This window comes from Anguilla anguilla, chromosome 14, assembly GCF_013347855.1.
Source record: "Anguilla anguilla isolate fAngAng1 chromosome 14, fAngAng1.pri, whole genome shotgun sequence".
Taxonomy (NCBI): domain Eukaryota; kingdom Metazoa; phylum Chordata; class Actinopteri; order Anguilliformes; family Anguillidae; genus Anguilla; species Anguilla anguilla.
Genome location: NC_049214.1, coordinates 33,189,879 through 33,214,499, shown reverse-complemented (window position 1 = coordinate 33,214,499; position 24,621 = coordinate 33,189,879). Strand labels below are relative to the sequence as shown.

At 45.3% G+C, this 24,621-nt stretch overlaps 1 protein-coding gene across 1 annotated transcript in view; it reads right to left on the bottom strand.

Moving 5' to 3' along the window:
- Nucleotides 1-8,168: 8,168 nt before the first annotated feature.
- Nucleotides 8,169-24,621, bottom strand: part of LOC118212406 (cAMP-specific 3',5'-cyclic phosphodiesterase 4D-like) — a 59,985-nt gene continuing 43,532 nt past the window's right edge. Inside the window, 11 exon segments of the mRNA XM_035390237.1 lie at nt 8,169-10,951; nt 10,953-11,120; nt 12,014-12,196; nt 12,642-12,764; nt 12,864-13,018; nt 13,368-13,467; nt 13,719-13,883; nt 13,982-14,080; nt 14,364-14,539; nt 15,060-15,153; nt 21,704-21,816. Coding sequence (XP_035246128.1) covers nt 10,637-10,951; nt 10,953-11,120; nt 12,014-12,196; nt 12,642-12,764; nt 12,864-13,018; nt 13,368-13,467; nt 13,719-13,883; nt 13,982-14,080; nt 14,364-14,539; nt 15,060-15,153; nt 21,704-21,816 — 1,691 coding nt within the window. The 3' untranslated portion in view covers nt 8,169-10,636.

The window sequence follows — 24,621 nt, the reverse complement described above, 5'->3', positions numbered from 1 at the left end:
CGGCAGGACTTCTACTTTCTGACCTTTGGATTTTCTACCTCTGCTCACAACTATTTTTGGAGAATGATGGAAGCGTCAATATTTTCTCTTCAGCAAAACATCTACCTTGAAAGGGTTAGGGTCATCTTTATAAAACTAAACAAGCCCCTCTCCCATTCTTTGAACGTAGCCGTTTAGCCGCTAGATTAGCAGAATGCACACCTTATTTACTTGTGTGCATGCCACTTTGGAAATATTAAGCTCCCTCTGCTATCCATTCATATTCCAAATTATCTAGTCAACTTTCAAAACATAAGATTCAATAGTGCCAAAAAGTGTTTCACTTTATTAAAATAAAGGTGTCTTAGGCCTTTAGTCAGGTGACTGTGTGAGTAGAAGTGGGTGTCTTTACTAAAATATAGATGCTGCATGAAATGGTGAGTGATCGGTCTCTTCTACTATATCTAGCTACCTATTTCTATATATCTATCTTTATATCTATCTATCTTACTTATTTGTGCACTCTCAGAAGTTGTTTTGAGGTGCAATGGGCCAAAAAGTGCAATATTTTAAGACCTATTTCTTGTATATAATCATCTGTCCCTGTGTATGCCTTTCCTTTCCCGAGTGGCTGCAATCAGTCGACCCCCCCCCCCCCCCCCCCCAGAGTACTGTAGTGTGACAAGTGAAAGGCATTCTGGGTAACACTTTACATTAAGCTGCAGGTATACCTGTGCTGTTTAATTGTTACCCATGTGGTAAAGAGAGGTTAATATTGAGTAACTCCGACATACTGTAGGTAACATGGAACAACGGTTGCCAGTATTTTTAATTACACAAACGAGGCTGGCTGTGTTACACCTGTCCTGCTACACTGAAGCCATTACATTGCATTACATTTATTTGGCAGACGCTTTTATCCAAAGCGATGTACAAAAAGTGCATTTCATGGTCATAGACAACTGCTAAACACAGGTTCAGTAAGGTACAATACTTATTTTGTACAGCTATTTCTAGCCAAGAACACAGTTTAGTTCACACAGTGAACACTATTCAGACCTAGCCATTCTGTATCATGAAGACACATTGTGAAATTAACAAGCAAGGTTTATTTGTTGTGCTATCGTGAAGATATGGCCCATGAGTGTAATTAAAATATGTAAAATATTTCACAAGTGTAATTAGGAATGCTGCAAACTGTTGTTCCATGTTACCTACGTTGGGGTTACTCAATAACAATCTCTTGTTTTCAAAATGATTGCAATTTAAGTACACAGGTATAGCTAGCCGCACCTTAATGTAGTGTTACTGCATTCTGTGCATTTCCAAGCTGTGTTTTCCCCCCAGGCATTCTGTAGTCAGAAAGGATGAGTGCTTTTATTCTCCCCACACTGGGCATGTGGAAGAGAGACTGAAATTTCACACATCGCACATGACGAATAGGAAAGCGCCAGATAAATGAATGAATGAAAAATTTCCCCCACTCATTATTGCTGTGTACCAGTCATTCACGTGGAATAGCCATAAAATTTGACTGAGTAAAACTATGTACATTAGTTTGTCTGTTGCTCAGTGTCTTGTATAATAGGCTAGTGTTTGTGTCAGAATGTAGTTGAAGGGGAAGTCATGCTGACGATGGCTGCCATTTTTTGCATTTTATGGTGATATTGAAACTAATGTTTGAAACCTGAAGTGGGGCTTCTCCGTTCTGATTTTTTGCGCCAGTGACTAAGACTTGGCTATGGCATGTTTCTATACTGTGCTCAACCTCAGAATTATTATTATTATTAATATTAATATTAATATTAATATTGATAATAATAATAATAATAATAATAGACTGGCAACCTGTCCAGTGTATATTCCTGCCTCTCACCCATTGCATGTCGGGTTAGGCTCCCCCCCCCCCCCCTCCAACACTGACCCTGACCCTGACCAGAAATAACCAGTTTAGAAAATGGATGGATGGATAACAGTATATTAGCTGCAGTACATTTACCATTGGAGTCAATTCAGCAAATTAAATTGATCATTTGAAAAATTCTCAGAACAGATTTCTCATTTTTATATTAATTTTTCATTCATTAATTTAATAGACTCTGACCATGATTCTCAGGCCATTTACAAGAAAATACACCGAGCAATCATATAGCTCTGCCTGTGGACTAAGCTCATTATGGCAAAAGCACGTTCTTGGCATATAGAGGGAACATTGTGGTCCACACACACATGCACACGCTTAATGAGCACGACTTCAAATCAATGATTTAACAGTTATATTGATGGACTATACCATAGAACTGTTATTGGAAGCCGAATAAGATTATTATATTTCTATCTTTGGTTGGATACTTAGGTGAGTTGCATTTTTCACCTGCACATTTTCACATAGAAATCAATGAGGAGCGCCACCAATCACAAATTTCATTGATGAGAATATACAGGACGAACAATGTGCAACAATGATTGGCAAACGGATAGTCAGAAAGTATCCACCAATCATTGATGGGATTGTTTTGTTTCTTCTTATCAAAGTAATCTGTGATTGGTCAAGATCCTGTCTGGTTTCTGCGAAAAGGTGTGGGGAAAGCAAAAAAAACTAAATTTACATGTGTTTGTATCCAACCAAAATATAGAAAATAAGATATGCGATGGTTTCCAATCTCTTATGCCTAAAGCAGTCGGTTTTTTTGCTGCCAGGGACCTCAAACCCCCCAGGAAAGTGTGACTGGTAGAATATGTTACGAGTGTCTACTGAAGAGAGCAAAGCAATAACGGCAGTGATAGCCGTTATTTAGAACGACTCCTATTAGGTCCATAGATACTTGCTGTAGTTAAAGTCCATGTCCTCTTGCCAGCTCAAGGCAGATTCGCTGTAGTTTAAGTCACAGTTTTCCTTGTCCGTTTTCCTGTGTTCTCTTTAATGGTTAATTCTAGGACTGCAAATGCATTTCACTGGCCTGAACTTTGCTGGTCGAACACACGTCATGCATTAAGCTGCTAACAACTTAGCGTCTGGACCTTTCCTTGGTGTAATAATTATATTTAAATAAATGCCAGCTTGCTTTACCATAGACACCAGAGATTATTGCTTCTCTTATTAAAAAGAAAAAAAAAAAAAAAAAACGCTCCAATAGATTTCTCTTATTGCTTGGAGAAGACAATTCATTATTTGACAGATATGAAAATATGGCTGCACTGAATAAAATACAAAAACAGAGCGGATTCATTTCTAGTGTGCCTGTAAGTGACTCAAAGTAAGGTGGTGTATTTAAAAATCCAGGTAATATAAATTGCTATTGAAACTTAACACAACTGTACCACAAATGTGTATGTTTTTCTTATATATTCCTATGGACCTATACTAATAATATATCATTGTACACTGGTTTATTCTATTTTCCTTGTACAAATTATTACTTGGGCTGGATATTTTGTTTGTATGTGACTTATGTACACCACAAGTGTTTTTGAGATTAAAATAAATATGTCGGTTGTATTAATGCACTGCTGTGGGAATCTTGTGGTTTGGTCAGTGATACTTCAGAGCACCAAAAAAAAAACAAAAACAAAAGGAACCTCAAAGTACAACACACATGGCTAGGAAAACTTAATGGCAATGAGAAAAAGGCAAAAGAGAAAGGACTATTCAGTCCTTTCTCTTTTGCCTTTTTCTCATTGCCAAATGATTGTATATGTAAAATAAAATTATAATCTCATGGCTATGATATGTCATTAGTCCCATACAGTGTGCTATAATGTTCAGTGGTTGAGGTCTGAAATGTTGCCAGAACAGAGACCTGAGACAGGCACTGTCACACCCATTACCCATAATAACGGTACACAGTCAAGGCCTTGTAATCACTCAGATTCACCTTCTCTCTACTATTTAAATCAGCTTCCACAATTTTAGTCTGATATTGGAAATTTCATCCTTTCTGGCTCTTTCTCAGTTATATTTCCACTGCAAGACTGCCCCCATCTGGACACAAATAGAGCTGCAGTGTATTTCACATGAAGTGCAACTTTACCACACAGCAAATTATCAGCCGTGTAATCATATAGTGCAGAGAACTGCACTTGGAATCAACATGAAAGTTGTATTAAATATACACACTCATTTACGTACACAGACACAAACATACGTGTGTCTATATATACACACATGCATGTACACACACACATGCAGAAAACCAAACTACGTTCAGGTTCTGTTCAGACTCACCCCATTTGGGTTTGGCAACAGCTTGAACTCAGGAGGGATTGGTTAGCCTGCATCCTCTAGCTTCAGCACCAAAGGCACTTTCCCAGGGGTTCCAAGTGGGAGCAGCAGACCCTTCTGCAAACACGAGACGAGAACGATTACGACCACCTCAATCAAACAAGTGAGCAATATTATTTAAGTTCATTTTTTGCAATTTCCTACATACAATTACTGCACAAAAAGGGGTACTTAAATTTAATTACAGACTGACAGTAAAATCATTTGGGTCCTACTTTCTGAAAGTGTCAGTGACACAAAACAAAAAGGATCAAAGAAGGCAACAAGCCGAACCTTGCCACATTAAACTTGTAAACTTGTCACTTTTTTTTTTACCTCCCTGCTTCTTTCCACTCCTCTCGCCTGAATCAAGCCCACAATGAGTCAAACACACATCAAAACCTCACAGCACACTTCCCTGTGAGCCAAATCGGCCATACCGAGAGCATGCAGGTTTTCATTCCAACCCATCGCTTCACCTGCTGGCTTCACTCAGTAACACGCCTTCAGCTAGAGAGGAGGGAACTAATAAGTGAAATCAGCAGGTGATTTCACTTATTAGGCAATTGGACCTGCATACTCTCAGCCCTCCTTAGCACACGATTGGGCTAGATGTTTCCACAAATGGGGCTGATGGGTAGTTGAGTTCACATTTAGTGAGCCATGCTTCAAAATCTAAAGCTCTGGACTTCAACTCCCATTGCGCTCTAGGACCTTTGATTGCATCCCTGCGCCACACTCTGAGCAGCCATCCAATCACACTGCGGCAGGGGATTAAACAGCTGGTCATCAGCAATTATTCAATTATTCATTTTAGCAGTTATCCTGCTTGCCTAATTCATTTATAGCGAATGGCAGAGGAAAAGTGTGAAGAAAGGATTTCTCTTCTGTGCCAAAAAATATAAATGTGGGGGTTGCCGGCATGAATGTGTTTCAACAATAACTTTGTCCATTTCACTTGTTATGAATTTCCCGGTTAACTGATCATGGGTGCACAACTCTGGTCCCGGAGGGCCAGTCTATGTGTTGGTTTTTGTTGCGAGCAGTTAACTCAGCAAAAATAAAATAAAATTCTGTACTTCACTCCTGTACTTGAACACAGTAAAAATCAGGAGGATACACTTGCAGCCTATGGCTGCAGCTGTTGCTTATATAAATGTCAGATCAAGATATGATTGAAGTAATTATATAATTAAGAACAGACGTTGAAAGAAAATCCTGAAATGGACCATCCCTTGTGCGCCACTGAGTTAGTATCATTTAGATCAGCGCTACTCAACTCCAGGTCCTGCAGGCCACAGTGTCTGTAGCATCCTGCACCACCTGATTTCACTAATTATTTAACCTCCTTAGTTCAGGGAGAAAGCTCATTAGTGAAATTAGGTGTTGTGGTGGATGCTTGGAGTAAATGTCTGCAGACTGTGGCCTGTGGGGCCTCGAGTTGAGTCGTCCTGATTTAGATACACTGCTGATATTAAAATAAAGCACCACAAGGTGGCAACAGTCCCCAAATCTTTTGCTTTTGAGAACAGCACAGACTACTTCACAGTGTACGTTTGTTTATATTTGGCCAGGCCCTGAAATTTTCCTTCCCCTGGATAATTTTCCATCAGCTCTCATTGTTCATTTGCTGTTTGAATACTGATATTAACAGTATTGCTATTAAATGATATTAACACTAGCAGCTATGCCTGCATTGACAACATGCCCTTCCACTTGTGATGTATTTAAATGTCACATAAATACAGTGTTCACATACATGTAATATAATTTACATATATTTATTTTTTGTGCATTTTTGATTCATCATGTGAATAGAGATTTGTATAAAAAATTGTATTCTGTGAGCAAATATCTGAATAAATATCTTGTTCGTATATTGCTATAGCTATTTTGATATAATGTATTTTCAAAAACTCTTGAACCATGACATACAGCTGAAATGATCCTCTCTCTCTCTCTCTCTCTATATATATATATATATATATATATATATATATATGCACAGTATAATTTGAGCACCATTTAAATACCACAGTATACGTAAACATTGTTGGTGAGGATGTGCATCCCTTTAGAGCCAGTGTACCTTTTTCCAAATTCAGGCTGGTTTGGAGGCAACCACCCCCCCCCCCCCCCAACCCGTTCAGTTCCTGAGTCAGAGGAATACTCCCGCATCTGTTCCAGCTCAGGGGACACGTCACTGCAGTCCCCTCATGGAAGGGTCACATGACAGGAAGCTGAGATGAGCCAAAAGCATTTTTTAATAAAACATTGTATCCAATTATCAGCTGCTTTCATGCAGAATGCGAGGAGTAACGCAAAGTTACTACATCCAGCTAATCCTCATGTGAGCAACACTGCCAGACCTGGCTAACCTTCCCAGACCGCAATGCATCATCACCGTCATCATTCTCATCATCATCATTATCGTCATCATCATTATCGTCATTAAATTGTTCATGATCTGATTTGTAAAAACAGGTCGCTCTAAATTATGAGGTACTGATATAAAAGCCAAGACTAGCTCTGTTTTTGCAGCCGTTGCATGTAAAATATGCATTTTTAAAGAACATGTTCAATGCTTACATAAAGCCCTATGAACATGTTCAATGCCTACTTACTGCAAAGTTCCATGAACACATTCAGTGCCTACATAAAGTCCTATGAACACTTCAAATGCCTACATAGAAGCTCTACTAGAAATATTCACTTTAGTAGTGAAAGTTTCAATGGCACAAAAAAACACAAGAGAGAAAACTTAGGCGGAATCAACCATGCTTTTATTTCATCTGTTGCATATAAAAAAGTTTTTTCAGGTTTTTTTTTTCTTTTTTTTTCTGAAGGTTCAGAGCGTGATCTACAGTTCTATCCAATAGACTGTAAGAGACAAGGAATCCATTAAAATAATTGTCATGTGAAATCTCCAAACAGATTGGCATTCTAAAGATGTAACCTCTAGAAAACAAACTTATGGTTGTTCTGGTGTATTAATATATTTTTTTACAGTTCATGAATCCCTTTTATACTATATATACTTTTTTAAAAAAACCAACAAAAAAAAATGCAATATTTATAATAAAAGCCACCGATTGCTTTGGTCCAGGGCTGCTAAAATCTACAGTATGCGTGTCAGAAAAACAGGCTCTTTAGGAAACAGACACTCCCATCACGGCACGGGCACACGCCCTGAGGACTGGAGAGGGACGCCCACAGGGACAGCACCTGAAAGCCCTTCCTCCCCTCCACCTGTAACACCGCGAAGAGTCGAAGCAAAACACAAGGAAGGGTCTACAGTCTCGAAACACACACGTCTCACCTACCCTACTCTCCTCCGAGCAGAGATTTGAGTGAGTGTGCGTGTGTGTGTGAGTGTGAGTGAAACTATGTGTGTGAATAAAGAGAGAGTGTGTGTGTGGGTATGTGTGTGTGAGAGTGAGACTATGTGTGTGAATACTGGACAGTGTGCGTGTGTTTCAGTGAATGTGTAAAGGAGTTTTCTTTGTGTGTGTGTGTGTGTGTGAGAGTGAGATGATAAGTGTGAGTGTGCAAGTGTGTGAGAGAGAGTGTGAGAGTGAGAGTTTGTATGTGTACGAGTGAGCGTGTGTGTGTGTGTGTGTATGTGTGTGTGTTATATTGCATTCCACTGTGTTGCATACCAGGCCTGGTCCCGCATCGGGGTGGGGGGTGGGGCTAGGGGGCGGGGCCACTGGATGCCCTATCCACTGGCCCCACCCTGCTCTAGTGTCTCTGGAATAATGCAGCAAAATGGCAGAAAATTAAAAACTGTATCCAAGTCCTAGCTTAAAAAAGTCTTAGCTTTTTAAATAAATAAAAAATGTATCTAAGTCTTAGCTTTTTAAATGAAAAAACGTATCTAGGTCTTAGCTTTTTTTGTTTTTGCACGTACAGCTTGTTTTGGCCTTGGCAATGAGGCAGAGGGCGGGGCTTAGAAATGCCCATCTCTTCTAACGCAGTAAACAGGAAGAGGAAATAACAGAAAAAGCATGAAACTAAAAACATTGTTCAAAGTTAAGGCACAGCCCTGGGGCCAACAACCTGCGGCTTTTTAAAAAAAAATTTAAATTCATAATATCGTTTGGCTTTCCCCGCTTCTCCATAAACAAGCTCTAAGGTGACGTGTTACAGAAGCTCAACTTTACATTTGAATAGGTATGTATAATAAACATTCTCTCAACAAGAGTTATCCAAGTACAACAACACCATCTCCATAAGGGATGATATAGAGTAAGAATCGGTCATTTACAATAAACATTACATTGTATGTACAGCACAATAAATACATGGTTGTAAACAGAGACAAACAAGAAAACTCCATTGCAGGTAAGGTTGTCTGGTGAGAAAAAAAAGCATGGCACTGAAATAAAATAATTTAAAAATAACACATTTAAAAATAAGCTCTTTTTTTAACCAGTAAGCACTCTTTAAAAGCCAGATTCATTCAAGTTTTTGTTTTGCTTTTTTCATTAATATCTTCTTAAAAAGATACCTTTGTTCTATGTACATACTCTCACTGTGACCAGGGAAAAAGTTGTTTGGGTAACGTTAAGGTAATGTTACAGTAACTTGCGAGTCGATAATGTTATATCAGCTACAGTAAATGATCTACAGTACCATTTTTAAATTATGGCAAAACAGTGACACACAAAAAATAGAATAACACAACCGAATTAAACTATTTAAGAGAAGAAAACAGAAGCCACTTTGCTGAATATGGTGGTAGTGTGCACAGCCGTTTGCAAGCCCAGCATACAGGGTGCAGATTTGGCAAAGAAAACGGGAAAAACTGTCAATCTGTGAGTACTGGTGCATCGATCACAAGAAGCCCCTCCCACAGCACCCCCACCCCCCCACCCCTGCGTTTGAATCTAACCTCTGTGACTGATTGTCATGTGGGCTCCTGTGAGGGAAGGGGGGGGGGTTCTACTTTTCCATTACCGCCAAAACGTAAGCGCTTATCCATGTTCAAAACTCAATCATAACGCAAAACACAAAAAAGGGAGTAACTGTTCTTAACTGATTATGACAAGCATTGATTGTGTGCGAATAATAACACTGTGTGGTTTATGCACAGTACACAGGTAAGCTGATAGCATTTAGGCAGAGAGGGCAACCCAAAGTGTTTTTCCTTACAATCCATTGTAAGATTCACCATATCACAGAAGTTTAAGTTTTTGTAGGCATCAGTGACTTGTCAAAGTCAAAGGCGAATTGAATCTCATAAAATATGGTGGTCGTACGCACATAATTAGAGATACATCCTCTCAATCAAAAGCCCTCTGAACTGATGATAACCCGCTTACTTAAAATGATAGAAACAATAATCAAAACAATTGTGTCAAAGTCACGAGCTATCCTGCAGAGAGTTAAAAAAATACACACAGTGAAACCACATTTCCCAGGGTGCCGTTCACATCCCACAGCACGCCTGCGAGTCACGCGATACAAAATAAAACAAAAATAAAAATACAAAAAAGCAAATGGCAGATGAAATTTTCAAAGATTCTTTTAAATATACAGTAATGTATCCATACGATTTTTCTTTTTTTTTTTTTCAATAACAAAAGTAAAATCTACAAAAGATCTCCATCTTACATACAATACAAAAAACTCAAGAGGTCAAAACAGCTTCAGGGCTGTACGCTTCTTTTTTCAGTCAGGTTTCAAGGAAGACTTGAAATTAGAAAAGTGTCTCGATAAATCCACACAGAACCTCGCTCCTGACGTTCTGCATGATCACCAGTCGCCATGGCAATTTCCCCCACCCCACCCTACCCCAGGGGCATCCATTGGGCATCCAATCAGAATGCAGCTCAGCACTTTCCACCAATAGTATTGTAACTGATTTTGAGAGAAAAAAAAAAACGAAATAAAACAAAAACAAATAAAACAATCACTGATTTTCACCGTTTGCTCCATCTGTAGAGTGTTAATGCAGATTCAGGAACACTTCAGTTCTGTTTGCAAAAAAAAGGGGGGGTGGGGGGCAAGCGTGCAGTTAGGAGGGAGGAACAAGGTCATCTTGGTGACCTCGAAAGGTCAGACTCAATGAGAACAAACCTCAGTCCCAAAACAAAACAAACAAACACCTACAAAAAAAAACCAAACAAAAAAAATAATAAACGACTAAATATTCCTGAGTGCAAAATGGTAGAAGTACCAGCGAGCTGCTGGTTACCCTGCTCTGCTGAGGAGCGTGAGGAGTGGCCAAGGGTTGTGGAGTGCAACGTGCGCTTTGGAACTTTCATAGAACAAACCAGAAATTATTATTATTATTATTATTATTATTATTATTATTATTATGTGTCATTTGTCTGTTACTTAATACGACAGTTTTCCTTTCGAGAGGCTGCCCTGTTGCGCGTCGGCAGGGTGCTATTCCTCCTGCTGTTCCTCCTCCTCCTCCTCCTCGACCACAGCACAAGGCTCGGTGGAGACGCCCGCCCCCACCAGCTCCTCTTCCTCTTCCTCTTCCTCCTCCTCCTCCTCCTCCTCCACCTGTTCGTCCAGGGGTATCTCGGTGGACTCAGAGTCCTGAGTGCAAAGCGTTTTGGAGTCACTGCAGCTGTTGTCCTCCTCCTCCTCCTCCTCTTCCTCTTCCTCGGCCTGGCTGCCGCTGTCCTTCTCCATGTCCGACTCGCCGTCCTCCTCCAGCGTCAGCTCGAACTGGAACTTGTCGGCCCCCCCCGGGCCGCCCCTCGGCGGGGTCGTCGCTGGTGGGGGAGGGGCTCTGGGGGATGGTGCTCTGGTACCAGTCCCGGTTCTCCTCCAGCGTGTCCAGCATGTCCTGGGCGTCGGGGTGCACCAGGTCGGCCCACGTCTCCCACAGGGGGTGCACGATGTAGTCTATGAAGCCCACCTGCACACACGGGTAAGCACCCACACATTACACACAGCCCACCTGCACACACGTGATAAATATCAGATCTTTTTCAAGTCATTTCAATTTCAATTAGTTTCCTCAACTGGCTGAATCGAAAGTAAATTGGCCCCAACCCTTGAAATGATACATTCTAACACAGGAATATGAAGATGTCCTTTTCCTGCTCCTGAGGTGGAGGTTTGTGACAGAGGCTGGACACTGAGGCCTGTTGGCTTTGGTCCTGCCCTTAAGGATGAATGTTGACTAGGAGCAGGCTGAGAGCTGTCTGAGTGTGAAGGTCTGCAAGCGAAAGGGAGTTCCCTCCAAGTCACCTGTTCATCTCAATAAGGGAACCTACAGGAAGTGCAGTGATGATGTGTGAGGAGGGGGCGTGGCCTATGAGTCCCACAGAAAGAGCCGGGATGGGGAGGGGGCGTGGCCACTAAGTCCTACAGAAAGAGCAGGGATGGGGAGAGGGCGTGGCCTCTAAGTCCTACAGAAAGAGCAGGGATGAGGTGCAGGGAGGGGGTGTGGCCTGTGAGTCTGACAAAGAGCAGTGATGAGGTTTGGGGGGGGGTGTGGCCTGTGATTCAGACAGATAGAGCAGTGATGAGGTTTGGGCGGGGGGCGTGGCCTGTGAATCAGACAGAGCAGTGATGAGGTTTGGGCGGGGGGCGTGGCCTGTGAATCAGACAGATAGAGCAGTGATGAGGTGTGGGCGGGGGGCGTGGCCTGTGAATCAGACAGATAGAGCAGTGATGAGGTTTGGGCAGGGGGGCGTGGCCTGTGAATCAGACAGATAGAGCAGTGATGAGGTGTGGGCAGGGGGCGTGGCCTGTGAATCAGACAGATAGAGCAGTGATGAGGTGTGGGCGGGGGGCGTGGCCTACCTGGGACTTCTCCACCGAGGCGTTGTGTTTGTCGCACATGGGGCTGATCTCCATGCCGCGGTCGCGCTCGCGGTCGCCCTGGCTGAAGAACTCCTCCATGATGCGGTCGGTCCACTGGCGGTACAGCTGCAGCGGCTTGGTGGGGTTGCTCAGGTCCGCGCAGTGCACCATGTTCTGCAGGACCTGCGGAGGACCGGAACACTCTCACCTCACTGCCCCTCAACCCGCAAGCTCCTTTTGCAAAAGCCATTTCACTGTCTAGTTAGTGCTCGAAGGGGTGACTGTTTCCTATTCTAAACTACTGTGCTGTTTTCTCTAAATGTTATAATACGAATGATACTGATAATAGATTAAAAATCTGTGTTAATATACAGTCTGAAATGCTCAGTACATAGTGGATAATATCACAAACAGCATATAGTAATATAAACTCTACAATCCATGCAAAACGCAAAAACGTTTATTTGACATTTGATGTCTAGCTGCATTAAATGTACACTCCTCATTTTTTAGACTTTCAGTATTTACCACACATTATTATACAAGCCATTTAATCAGGTCTAACAATCTGCACCAGAGGCCACAGGGAAACCGCTGCATTACAAATGAGGTCAGTGTGGGGTCTCACCTGTATCCTGTCCGAATAGTTATCCAGGAGCAGAACCCCGGAGCTGGTCACCTTCTTCGTCTCCACCATGGTCTTCAGGTCAGCCAGCAGGTTCATGTGCTTGGACATGTCAGTAGCGAGGACCTGGGGGTGGGACAGAGAGGCTTAATGCAGCTGAAGATCCGGCGCGTCTGCGGGGTGCAGGAAGGGCTGGCAGCCCAGCTATGAGCAGGGGATGCTTACGATGTCGATGACCATCTTGCGCAGGGATTGTCTTTGTTTTTTGGTCAGGTTTTGGAAAATGTCACAGTTCTCCTCCTGCAGAAGCTTGAAGCCCACCGCCAAGTGGTGATTCTCCAGCACCGACGAGTCATTGTACATGAGAGCCAACTCTGAGTCTGTGAGGATAAACACACACACACACACACACACACAAGCACACACGCACATACACACACACACACACACACACACACATACACACAGGAACATACATATGCACACACATACGCACATACACACATATGCACACACATATATACACACGCGCGCACACACACATACACACGCACACACATACGGACAAACGCACACACACAAACACACGCGCACACGCGCACACGCATGTACGTATGCACACACAGACACAGGCACACATTTTAATTCTTTGTCTGCGACTGCAGTCAAACATGCAATGACAGATGTGTTAAATGAGCCACTCTGAGCAGCACACGGGGAGAGACTCACTGGTGTTGATGAGGAACTGGTTGGAGACGCCAGGATGGTCCACGTCGTGAATCGCACTGGCGAAAATGGCAGCGAGGATCTCCAGGTCCGTGAACACAGCCTGGCAAGAGAGAGAGAGGGAAGACTTGAGTTAAAGTTCATACCCAGGACCACAGGCACCTACAGCTCACCAACCATCTCACCTCACACGTTCACTCTCCATCGTGCTAAGAACACGCCTTCCTTTTTTTCCGTTTGTTAATATTTTTAACATATTTTTTGTATTTATGCTTATATAGTGGAAGTGAGTGGGGAGCATGCATTCCATTGTACTAGATACACAGGGCAATAAAGCTGTTGACCGTGCCTTACCTCTAGAGCAGGGGTGGACAGCAGCACATGTGTGGACTGAGCGACGTCAGCAGCATGGATGTTGTTGTGGTACGCAACGTCTCCATGGTAATGGTCTTCTAAGGTCATCAGGTAGGTTATAAAGGTGTCTAAGGGGATTTTGAAGGTTTTTAGCAAGTCCCTTTCCTGGAAAGAGGAGAAAAAGGGAAGAGATGAAGTCAGCGATTCTGGCCTCCTCAAACTACACCACAACCAAGGGGCTGAAGCTCTGGGAAGAGGCTCACCTGGAAGATTGTGTACATCATCACCGTTAAAGGCCTGTTCCCCGAAAACTCTGTGACTTTGAAAACATTAAGGCCCCATTTGTTAACGTCCTCCAGCTCCTGAAAGGAGAAAGAGCCTGTGTTTCACTCAACATGATTATGAGTTAAAAAAAAACACAATGATAAATATTATCCCCGGCTACCGAGATCAGGGGTCAAGGGTCAACTCAGGCTGAATTTCAAAATCCTGAACCGACCCCAAACCTGGTAGCTGGCAACTGACCCCAGACTAAGATGAGAGGAAGAAGCTGAATGAAGCGGACCCAGATATTTTGGACGCTGGGGGTATTTGGCCCGTGCGCGTCTGCGTGATGTACCCCCGGTGACCTCCGGGGGCGCTCACCTTGGCGAGCGAGTCCTCGGTGTCGGTCTTGACGCCGAAGCGCGGGATGTTGGAGTTGGTCAGGCTGGTGCTGTGCATGAGCTTCTTCACACCGCTGATCTGACACATGGGCTTCTTCTTCCTGTCCTTCTCCTTCTGAGACTGGGGAGAGGGCATCTCCACATCGTGCTGCTTATCTGAGGGGAGGGAGGGAGAGGAGGAGGGAAGGAGGGAGAGAGAGGAGGAGGGACAGAGAAGGAGAGGGAGAGAGGGAAGGAGGGAGAGAGAGGAGGAGGGACAGAGAAGGAGAGGGAGAGAGGGAAGGAGGGAGAGAGAGGGGGAGGGAGGGAGGGAGGGAGGGAGGGAAGGAGGGAGAGAGAGGAGGAGGGAGGGAGGGAGGGAAGGAGGGAGAGAGAGGGAGAGAGGGAAGGAGGAAGGGAAAGGGTGAGAGAGGGAGGAAGGGAAGGAAGGAGAGTGAGAGAAGGAGGGAGAGAGAGGGAAAGAGCGAGGGAGAGAGAGGGGGGGAGGAAGGCATGAACACTTTGCATATACCCATACTGTTCCTCTGATAAACTTCCATTTGCATCTGAATTCATTTTGTCGAAGGTCGACACATCGTGGGAGGAGCGGTGGAAGTTCGGTCAGACTGCGGTCAGCATACGGTCAGGCTCCGGTCAGCATACGGTCAGACTGCGGTCAGAGTACGGTCAGACTCACCTAAGAATGTGTTTGATATGAACTCTGAGACCTGGTTTCCGGAGCGGCTCATCTCCGAGAGGTGGGTGAGCTCCCTGTTCAGCATTCTTTTGAACTGCAAGAGAAAGAGAAACAGAGAGGGCATCAGTGGCCAGAAGGGCTTCAGCACATTACTGGTGATCACATATGGCTGGTACACACATACAGTCACATATACTGGTCATACTGCGGGTCACATGGGTCACGTTTCTCCAAAGAACAACAGAAAACCGCTGTAGAAAAAAAAACTGACGAACTGAAAGCAAACAGTGTAGTAAAATGGGATAAGGAGGTTTAGTCACATGAGGTGGGTCTAGTCACCTTGGGCTTTGGCTCAATTTGACTCTACTGGGCGAGAACTATAAAAAAACACCCAAAATGTACAGAAAATGATCAATAAAGGCTTTCGCCTGACACAGTTGACAAGACATGCCAGTCAACACAGTCAACACAAAATCTGTAGCTCAGATCATAAAAAATGCTAAACTCAATTTAAATATTGATGCCTGGACATCAACAGGGACAACATGTATTTCAACATTTTATATCCACGATAATACAAGGTGGGATGCAGATTCTGTTCTATATCTGATTATAACCTGTAGCTGTATGGCTCTATGTTCACTGAAAGTACACCCTCCTTCCTGCCTTCCCACCATCCTGAACACCTAGATTAATCAGAAAACTTTTCCCCATAGCAACAGACTGTGTGCATTTTTAGCCAGAGCAATTCTAGGGGTTACCAAAAGTTGCGCCAAATATAGAACAACCAAATTCACACATTTCCCACAATTCTGAAACCTGGCACTAAGAATCCGCCCAGTTATGCAGAGGTCTGATTTTTCTGTTGGAATTCTTTTTAAACCCCATGACTAAAACTCAAGGTCTGTTCAATATTCACCCCACAGCTTGTTTGGAAAACAACTGCAAACCCACCGCCATTCACAGACACAGAAGCACAGAGACTGAGATCCACAGACACAGAAACACAGAAACTGAGATCCACAGACACAGAAACACAGAGACTGAGATCCACAGACACAGAAACAGAGATCCACAGACACAGAAGCACAGAGACTGAGATCCACAGACACAGAAGCACAGAGACTGAGATCCACAGAAAGAGAAGCACAGAGACTGAGATCCACAGGCACAGAAGCACAGAGCCTGAGATCCACAGACACAGAAGCACAGAAACTGAGATCCACAGACACAGATGCACAGAGATGTCGATTCACAGATGGAGAATTCTATCACAAAGAATTCAGAAAATACACAAAGTGGAAAATGGGAATTTAGCACAATGCCTGACTGCCGAAAAACTCAAACGAGGGGCGGACCTGAGTGAAAATCGCCATGGCAATTTTACGCCTCAAAAAGACGCTCGTCAAGGCGGATATCCCTTTGATTAAAAGCCCACTTCACTATAAAGGGATCTGCGCACCTGAGAGGAAACAATGGTGTGTTATTCATATGGAGATACACAGGTCCTGAACGGAACCTTTCATATCCGTCAGACACCAATGTTTCACACAGTTTGCTTTGTCTGAAGAACAGATCCAAAAGCTGCCATGTCTCCCTTTTAAGGTGATGGCGAAAGGGAGACCGACTGATAAGGGGATACATGAAGAAACCTGGAGTAGCAAAGTGCAGCAGGTTGGGCTTTATGCTATTATTTACGTCACTTTAATGTTATGGTACTTAGCTCCTTAGCAGACGGCCTTATCCAAACCCAACATATGGAACACAGCTTAAACGTGGTGCCTTATTTACTAAAGCTGAACATTTTAGAGAAGAAATTATTCAAGGTGAAGGGGACAACAACAGCGCCCCCTTCCTAGGGATCTAAATCTGGCACCCCTGTTCACCGCTTTTCCACTCTGGCCCTGACTGCTACAGCTCATGACTCCGACTATCACACATGCTTGAGATCATCCTGTCCAAACTCCATCTATCACAAAATGTTTGAGATCATCCTGTCCAAACTCCATCTATCACAAAGTGTTTGAGATCATCCTGTCCAAACTCCATCTATCACAAAGTGTTTGAGATCATCCTGTCCAAACTCCATCTATCACAAAGTGTTTGAGGTCGTCCTTTCCAAACTCCAACTATTACAAAGTGCCTGAGGTTGTCCTTTCCAAACTCCAACTATCACAAAGTGCCTGAGATCATCCTTTTCAAACTCCAACTATCACAAAGTGCCTGAGATCCTCCTGTCCAAGCCCCGACTGCCTTGTGTAAGCCTCCAAAAGCCTAACTGGTAGGCAGAAATAGTGAACCCACCATCAGACTGTATCTGAATTGTCAGTTGGTAGTTTGAATGTGTTCGATGGGCGTTGATGTTTTTCAAATCAGTGCTTCTAATTAATGCCATGATGCTGTTGTGCTTGAGATGACCTTCCCAAGCTTAGGGATAATGCTGAGCAAAAGCACTGTTGCACTACATTCAAAAATATTTTTTATTAAGAAGCACAAGGAATGACTGTGAATAATAATCCCGTTAGTATTTTCTGTCCAGAACAGCTGAACTTGTGTAACTCCTCAACACTAAACTAAGCCTCTGAAGAAATCTGCTGATTTCTGACTGTCAGGCAGGCCTATGTGAGAGCCTGTTGGAGAAATGTTCATTTAAAACCATAGTGACTGGTTTTGATTGGCAGGACAATTTATTAAAGGAAACACACATTTTCCTCCTCTGTGCAAATCTTTTTTCTCCTCTTCAAATGAACGGTTTCAGCTTCTGGCGTATACCTTACTTGAGACTTTAAATTGGTCCATTGAAGTTGTGGGTGCCGAGATACAAAACGATGGCAACACGTTATGTGTTGTGCCACATTCTGTTTGGTCGTGTGTAAACTAATTTTTAACAAAAATCACACACAATATGTCACAAAATGTCCTTGGAGATGGATTATGAACTAGCTAAGTTACAGAGATTACACAGCCTAGTTCTGATTCAGGTGCTGAGTTAGAGGGGCTGGTTCTGATTCAGGTGCTGAGTTGGGGAGGCTGGTTCTGATTCAGGTGCTGAGTTAAACAGCCTGGTTCTGATTCAGGTGCTGAGTTAGAGAGCCTGGTTCTGATTCAGGTGCTGAGTTGGGGAGGCTGGTTCTGATTCAGGTGCTGAGTTAAACAGCCTGATTCTGATTCAGGTGCTGAGTTAGAGAGCCTGGTTCTGACTCTGGTGCTGAGTTAGAGAGGCTGGTTCTGATTCAGGTTCTGAGTTAGAGAGCCTGGTTCTGATTCAGGTGCTGAGTTGGGGAGGCTGGTTCTGATTCAGGTGCTGAGTTAGACAGCCTGGTTCTGATTCAGGTGCTGAGTTAGAGAGCCTGGTTCTTACTCCGGTGCTGAGTTAGAGAGGCTGGTTCTGATTCCTGTTTCTGGACAATGTTGTTTCAGGTGAGATAAGGCAGAAATGGATGAGATGATCTGAGTTTCTCTGCAAATCACTGCCTAAAAAGATTGGTGGGGATGTTCCTAGTAAGATTGGTGAAGCTGTTCCTGGAGAGATTGGTAGAGATGTTCCCTGCAAGATTGGTGGACATGTTCCTAGTAAGACTGGTGGAGATGTTCCAAGAAATATTGGTGCAGATGTTCCTAGTAAGATTGGTGGAGATGTTCCTAGAAAGATTTGTGGAGATCATGCCAGCATGCGAGGGAGGGGACCCGAAATTACGCAGAGAGGCTTATGTAACTCAGCCCTCAGATGAGTGTTTTAATTTCGGATTAAATCTTATCAGACACGTGGTACGGCAAGCGGATGCGGACAGATCCTGCCAACCAGGACAGAGCGAGTGAGGCAAGGCATGAGGAACAACAACGGCATTACAGAGACGTTCACTGCACAACACGCTGCGAGGCCAGAACGCGGCCGTCAGACGCCGAGCTGAACTACCTGTCATACAGAATTAACCTCGGACAAGACCGCCAACAATCAGGCAGGGCAGCCTTCCAGGGGGAAAGGACGGCGCACGCTTTCAAAGCCGCGAGTGGCGAACGCATTTGAAGTGTTTAGACGACACTTAGGCTTTAGACGACACGCAGAAAGCTCACGGCGCCATTCTCATCCAAGAAGGCAGCGGCTTGCCACAGGACATGGCACAAACCGAATCTCTTTACTGCACTGCCGAAAAAATCCAAATGCATCCAAAACTGCTTGGCTGGTTTTAACATGCACAGCTTTATAAAACTGCCACCTTAGCACCAATATCTGAGAACCCAGAGCCCAAAAACACTGCTGACGAATTACATGCCGGCAGTCAGGAAACAGGCATGTCATTACAGGATTCACCAGCAGAGGGCAGCTGCTGCAGGAAGACAGGGGCTACTCAGCTGACAGCGGCTGTCTGAATTCTCCAGCCAGCTGGATAACCGATCACTCTGGATTCATACAATCTCATCTCTACTGTAGTCTGGAAGAAAATCAGCATAAAGATACTACCAGCTGCATCAGCAACAACAGCAGCAACAACAGCAACAGCAACAATAGCAACAACAACAGCAACAACGACAAAAGCCCAGAAACAGCAACAGCAGTAGTAGCAGCAGTAGCAACAACAACAACAGCAAAAATAACATAAACAACAGCAGCAGCGACAACAACAGCACCAACAACCTTGTTATCCAATCAAATCTGTAGCTCGTTTATGTATATTCATGTTTGCACACTAATTATTGGAACAGATATTAGTATCCAGAATGAGGAAATCCATTCCACAGTGTTTCAGATGCAGCCACAGATGCAGTGTAAATAAGAGCATGCTGGTGCAGTGCAGGGCCGCAGACCTGCTCAACATGAGCTGAAATACTCAAGAACAGCTTCAGCACGACCTGCCACCAGATCAGCACCACATCCATGTTTCACTGTCATGCTCTTGCATTGAATGAAAAATGAAATAAAAATAAAGAGATGAAGGTACGTGGGGATATCCCTATGAAGACAGAGCATGGTAGCAGAGGACGAGGAATGTAACGGAGGTCCCTAAATTAAAGGGGGTGGGGGGGGGGGGAGAGGATGACCTTCAGTCCAGCCGTAGCTCTGACAAGGCCGTCTCCTCTGCCTGCCCTCCCCAGTGACTGGCGTCACCGTGGGAACCCCCCACCCCACTCACAGACCTTGGCATAAGCACACTGCTGATGGAACTGGACGCATCTCCTTTTTACCTTGCTGCGGGGGGGGGGGGGGGGGAGTTACACGCGTGTGCATCTTGCCAGCTACTGCCTCCCTGCAGCGGCCATCTTTGTCCGGCATGAACCACTCTCTCTATCAGTCTCTCTTTCCCTCTATCAGTCCCTCTGTCTACCAGTCTGTCTGCCCACTGTGTGCATGTCTGCATGTGTGCGTGTGTGTGTGTTTGTGTGTGTGTGTGCATGTGTGTGTGCATTTGAATTTGTCTGTGTGTGTGTGTGTGTGCACGTGTATGAGTGCGTTTGTGTTGGTGGGTGTACGTGTATGTGTGTGTTCAATTGCATTGCATGTGTGTGTGCATGTGTGTGTGTGCGTTTGCATGTGTGTGTGTGTGTGTGTGTGGGTGTACGTGTATATGTGTGTGCATTTGCATTGCATGTGCATGTATGTGTGAACAGCAGAGCCTGTCCAGAGCTGCATCATTTATCTACGCATCAAAATGTTGGGGGTGGAGGGTGGGGGGGGGGGGCAGTAGAGACACAGGGTTTGGGGGGCAGTAGAGACACAGGGTTAGAGGGGCAGTAGAGATACAGGGTCCGGGGGGCAGTAGAGACACAGGGTTAGGGGGGCAGTAGAGACACAGGTTTCGGGGGACAGTAGAGACACAGGGTTCGGGGGGCAGTAGAGACACAGGGTTTGGGGGGCAGTAGAGACACAGGGTTCGGGGGGCAATAGAGACACAGGGTTAGGGGGGCAGTAGAGACACAGGGTTAGAGGGGCAGCAGAGACACAGGGTTTGGGGGACAGTAGAGACACATGATTTGGGGGACAGGGTTTTGGGGGGCAGTACAGACAGGATTTGGGGGGGTAAAGGATGAGGAGGGATGACACACTGTACACAAGCAAGGTTTGTGGGTAAATGGGGTGTTGATGGATTAGAGGAGAGAGATGATGAGTCGTGATGGATTGTGCTGTGATGTGGGGGAAGGGAGGGGGGTTACCCAATAAACACACACAGGGATTCTGAGGGGGGGGGGGGGGTTACCCAGTAAACACACAGGGATTCTGAGGGGGGGGGGTTACCCCATAAACACACACAGGGATTCTGAGGGGGGGGGGTTACCCCATAAACACACACAGGGATTCTGAAGGGGGGGGGGGGGTTACCCCATAAACACACAGGGATTCTGAAGGGGGGGCTTACCCCATAAACACACAGGGATTCTGAGGGGGGGGGGGGGGGGGGTTACCCCATAAACACACAGGGATTCTGAGGGGGGGGGGGGGGTTACCCCATAAACACACACAGGGATTCTGAAGGGGGGGCTTACCCCATAAACACACAGGGATTCTGAGGGGGGGGGGGGGGGTTACCCAGTAAACACACAGGGATTCTGAAGGGGGGGGGGGGGGTTTACCCCATAAACACACAGGGATTCTGAAGGGGGGGGGGGGGGGGGCAGATTGGGGGGGGGGGTGCTGAAGCTGGGCTCACCTTGTTGGAGGCCATCTCGCTGACAGAGTGGCGGGTCTGCAGGGTCTCCAGCTGGTCCAGGCACCAGTCCAGCTCCTCCAGCGTCTCTGTGGCCAGCTTCTGGTAGGCCTCCTCTGGAAGGACACAGGGGAAGGGCTGGTCAGTTTTGAGGCGCTTGGCGGGGCTAGCGGAGAGTTCCAGAAGGTCCCCCAAGCCGTAGACAGCCATGTTGGGTCGTCTTCTGAAGTGGACACATGGGTGACTCTTCATACTGTAGCAAAAAGCTTCCAGGAAATGAAACCCCAAAAAAAAAAAAGCCCCACAAAAACAAGCGAAATGGGAAGCAGCGGCTCCCGGTGCAGTCCCCCCAAAACGAGGGTCGTGGGGTTTCGCTTTCACAGCGAAGACGACGACGGCAGAAAAACACACGCCGAGCTGCGGCTGGCTCCGACGCAGATGACTGTGGGACGCACCACGGCGAAGGCAGCCCTCGCAAAGCAGGAAGGAACCTACGCACGCACGCACGCACTCACACACACACACACACACACTCACAGACACACACACACACACACACACACACACACGCACGCACTCACACACACACACACGCGTGTGTGTGTTCAAAGCCTTAAGCAGTCCTCAGAGCTCTGAACCCAGACGGTCCTCCTCCAGGCTAACGTGCGCAGGGCGCTGCTGCTGGGGGGGTAGTGGGGGGAGATCCGACGGGCGGACGGGTCCGTGCGCTTTTTTTTCGGGGTTCTTCCTCGCTCTCGTCCTTTTAATCAGAACCAAAAGAAAAGGGGGGCCGTGCGGATGGGGGCTCCGTACGCTAACGGGCGGTCCGGCTCCCTGTGTCCCGCTGGAGGAGTCTCCAGCGGAGGAGGGGGTGGGACGGGGGGGGGGGGGGGGGGGGGATCCCGGTCACCCTGGCTGACGGCGAGAAGGGGGGACGAAGCGGAGGTTAATCGCTCTGCTCGGCTGGCGGGTGGAGGGGCTCTGGAGCGCCAGTCTGATAGCTGGGGAGGGAGAGAGCGAGTGGGGGGATGGCGGAGCGGCAAGCCCGAAAAGCTGGACTGGATCCTGGAGCTGGATTCAGAGTCACGCAGACAGTCGCTGATAGAGAAACTCTTCTGTTCACCTGCCCTAATGCTTACCAGCCAATCAGACTGTTGCTTTCTTCAAAAGATTTTTTTTTTGCTACTCATATGATAATAACTTTATTTTACCTTGCATACACATCTGAAACATAAAGTGCTTTACAGAAGTAAAACAATGCAATGTTTACACAAAATTATATAGCCATTTAATTTTGTGGAAACATTGTATTGCTGTACATACAGTACATAAAGCTTAAAGTTTTACATATGTTATTAAGGCGAAATTGATAATCATTTTTATTTATATACAGGACATAAATATCAATGAGGAAAAACAGCACTCTATTTTATGAACTGTGGCATTTAAAAGTATTTTCACAACACAATGGGCTCTCAGTCCGGTTCTTTGTTTTGTTACACAGGTAACTTATATCACCTGGTTACCAATATAGGGGCCAAAGCAAACACCAGCAGCCCCTGCAGAAAATGTTTCCCACACCATCACGGTTCGCTATTAGACGCCTGTTTGGTTTCCATTTTCAGTTCACTGCCTGTATTTGTTACTATCTGAGCTTCTGTAGGATGAATGAAAGGTTTTGAGGGTGAGCTGAGTTCACTGCAGAGTAAACAAGAGGTTTAAGGGGGATGTGGAAAGGTCACATGTCCAGTGCAAGCAGACCAGAATCACCACAAAACACACAGGCCCTTAGACTATACGGAACTGCACTACAGAAATGGCACACAATGCTAATACACTTAGAGATTATACAGTACTGCAGTACATAAATGACTCTGCTTTTAGCGCACATGCTAACGCACTTACACAGCGTACAGTATTGCACAATATGGCCCTGCATTTAGTGCACATGCTAACGTACTTTAAGTGTATACAGTACTGCACAACACTACAGAAATGGCCACATGTTTAGCACACAATGCTGATTTCAGTAGATCAGATTAGACTGCCATATTCCACCCATTCAGATTCATCATGTCACAGATACTAAGAGTGCAGGGCAGTATCAAATATTTCCTCAGCCTAAATATAGGCCCAGCATCCAGTTCTGACCGTGTGGCACAAGTGCGTCTTTCACAATGTCAGTCTATTTGTGGAAAATGTCACCTTTCCAAAGCCAATTAATGAAGAGCTGAGCTTCCAGCGTGATTGCCGGCAAAGGCCCAGGGGCTGAAACCTGACCTGCGGAGATCAGTCACACTTCTACATTCCTGTTTCCGTTAATAAACTCCTGTAAGAACGGAGAGCGGAGCGGAGCGGCGAGCCCAACGCGCCTGACCTCTCCAAGCAAGGAGAGCGGTCGAGGAGCGCTGTGCGGAACCCTGAAAGGGCCTCCTTGACTGGAAACGTTGATGTGTGTTGTGTGAGCGGGTGTGAGTGGTCATGGGGTTTGATGCTCACGGAAGATATTTATCCTCACAGTGTTAACCAGGGCCATTCTCCCTTCTGCCAGGTGGTGGGCGGTACCTGTATCTGTCAGTTACTTCTGATTGGTCACTCAAACCCTGCCCTCGCACTTTATTGGAGGGGAATTGTGGGCTTTGGGAAACAGAGCGCTGACGTCACTGAATTCACGTTTCAGACTTACTATTCACGGGATTGTTTAGTTATGGAAAGCTTTCATGAAATTAACAAACTGCCAAAAGAAAAAACCCCAGCACCTTCAAGCTGCTGCTAAGCTCCGGACCGGAGGCCCACACGGACTGGAGAAAATGGCTCAGGCGATAGGGGGATTTCTGCTGATTTACGTAGGAACAGTTTGCCAAGCTAATCCTGACACATACCATAAAAAAACTGATCCAGAGACAGCGTATGAGCGCAGA